The sequence below is a fragment of the Penaeus monodon genome, chromosome 19, assembly GCF_015228065.2.
Source record: "Penaeus monodon isolate SGIC_2016 chromosome 19, NSTDA_Pmon_1, whole genome shotgun sequence".
Classification (NCBI taxonomy): domain Eukaryota; kingdom Metazoa; phylum Arthropoda; class Malacostraca; order Decapoda; family Penaeidae; genus Penaeus; species Penaeus monodon.
The window spans coordinates 27,553,316-27,554,673 of record NC_051404.1 but is presented as its reverse complement, the minus strand read 5'-3'; the positions used below and the strand labels follow the sequence as shown (position 1 = coordinate 27,554,673).

Sequence of the window (1,358 nt, the reverse complement as noted above, 5' to 3'; positions counted from 1 at the left end):
CGCTTTGATAACTTTTGATCTGTAGTAATGTGTAACTCAGATTTGCAGATCTTTATAGAGGCTACTTCAGTCGAACTTGCTTTTCGGTTAATCTGCAGGTGTGGCTGGCAAGGAGTAGCGATTTTGTGCGGGGTCAAGGTTTCAAGGTCGAATGTGGAAGTGTAATAAATCTACGGACTTCATGTTCCCAACATCATCGTTTGGGTTGTGGGTTATTTTATGATAGAAATACATGACTAAAGCAAAATGTATTATATTTTAATACGTATACAAGCGAATATTGATTTATTTTGCAAAATCGCGGATTAGTCGTTTCCGAAAATATTTGTCAATGAGTGTCCAAACGAACGGTATTGGACAACGACAGTGATCAGTGATGCAGTAGAAAGATCTCGTTTTGCATTATTTGTTTCCCCATAAAATCCAAACTGAGATGGCATTCGCCCGGGCGAGTGTGTCCGTTTTTCGCCAAGCAACGTTTTCGCCAAGCAACGTTTTCGCCAAGCAACGTTTTCGCCAAGCAACGTTTTCGCCGGACGTGAGATCGAGCAAGCGCTGGGGGCCGGTCGGGCGGTCGGGGATTCGGAAGTCCCGGGCCGATGAAGCGTCCGCTGGGATGTCCAGTAACTTTTAGTTTTTGTGACTGACATACTTTCATATCTTCATGAACATTATTGTTGTTCTGTAGTGGTAGGAGTATTTGACGATTCCATAATGCTGTAGGATCATCAGGTTGAGTTCCTAGGTGGGTCGTTGCCTGAAGACATCTATAGCAGTTTTTTCGGCCTATTTATATGGAAGTATCCTTGTTTCCTTACTATTTCAAGAAACACATTGTATTGTAAGCGACTTATATTATTAAATAATTTCTTGAACGAATCTGATTTCAAGACTACAGGAGAGCATGTGCATGTGCTTTGATGTCAATTTAGGATTAGTATGGAATTTTTACCCCGATGCCTTTACAATAATTCTTCATTATAAGTTTAATTAGTCAATCGGTAGCAAAGCTTTTTACTATTACTTGCTTTTCTGTGAAATGATTGTGACTGCTGCTATTACCAGGTATCCGTCTTGCTTTCAGTGTTCTCCTCACACCAGCACCATTACTCCCCGGCCGCTACCCCGGGTCTCCCGCTACCCGGCCTCTCCTGGAGCTTCAACTGCTGGCGGAGGAGCCCCGTGCAGTGCCCCCACCAGGATGCACCAAACAGCCGTGCCTTCGGCCGTGTGGCAGCGAAGGACCAACAAGATCATCGCCGCAGGCATTACTATTATCGGCCTTACCATGATGCTCTCCCTCATCCCACAGTGCATTTACATCGGCGTCGTTTTTGTCGCCTGCGCCCTCATGTGAG

At 44.7% G+C, this 1,358-nt stretch overlaps 1 protein-coding gene across 2 annotated transcripts in view; it reads left to right on the top strand.

Moving 5' to 3' along the window:
* Window positions 1-1,358, top strand: part of LOC119585149 — a 114,696-nt gene that overhangs the window by 107,455 nt on the left and 5,883 nt on the right. For both annotated transcript variants that reach the window (XM_037933779.1, XM_037933780.1), the window contains one exon: window positions 1,085-1,353. In XM_037933779.1, coding sequence (XP_037789707.1) covers window positions 1,202-1,353 — 152 coding nt within the window. In that variant the 5' untranslated portion in view covers window positions 1,085-1,201. The remainder of the gene's footprint in view (window positions 1-1,084; window positions 1,354-1,358) is intronic.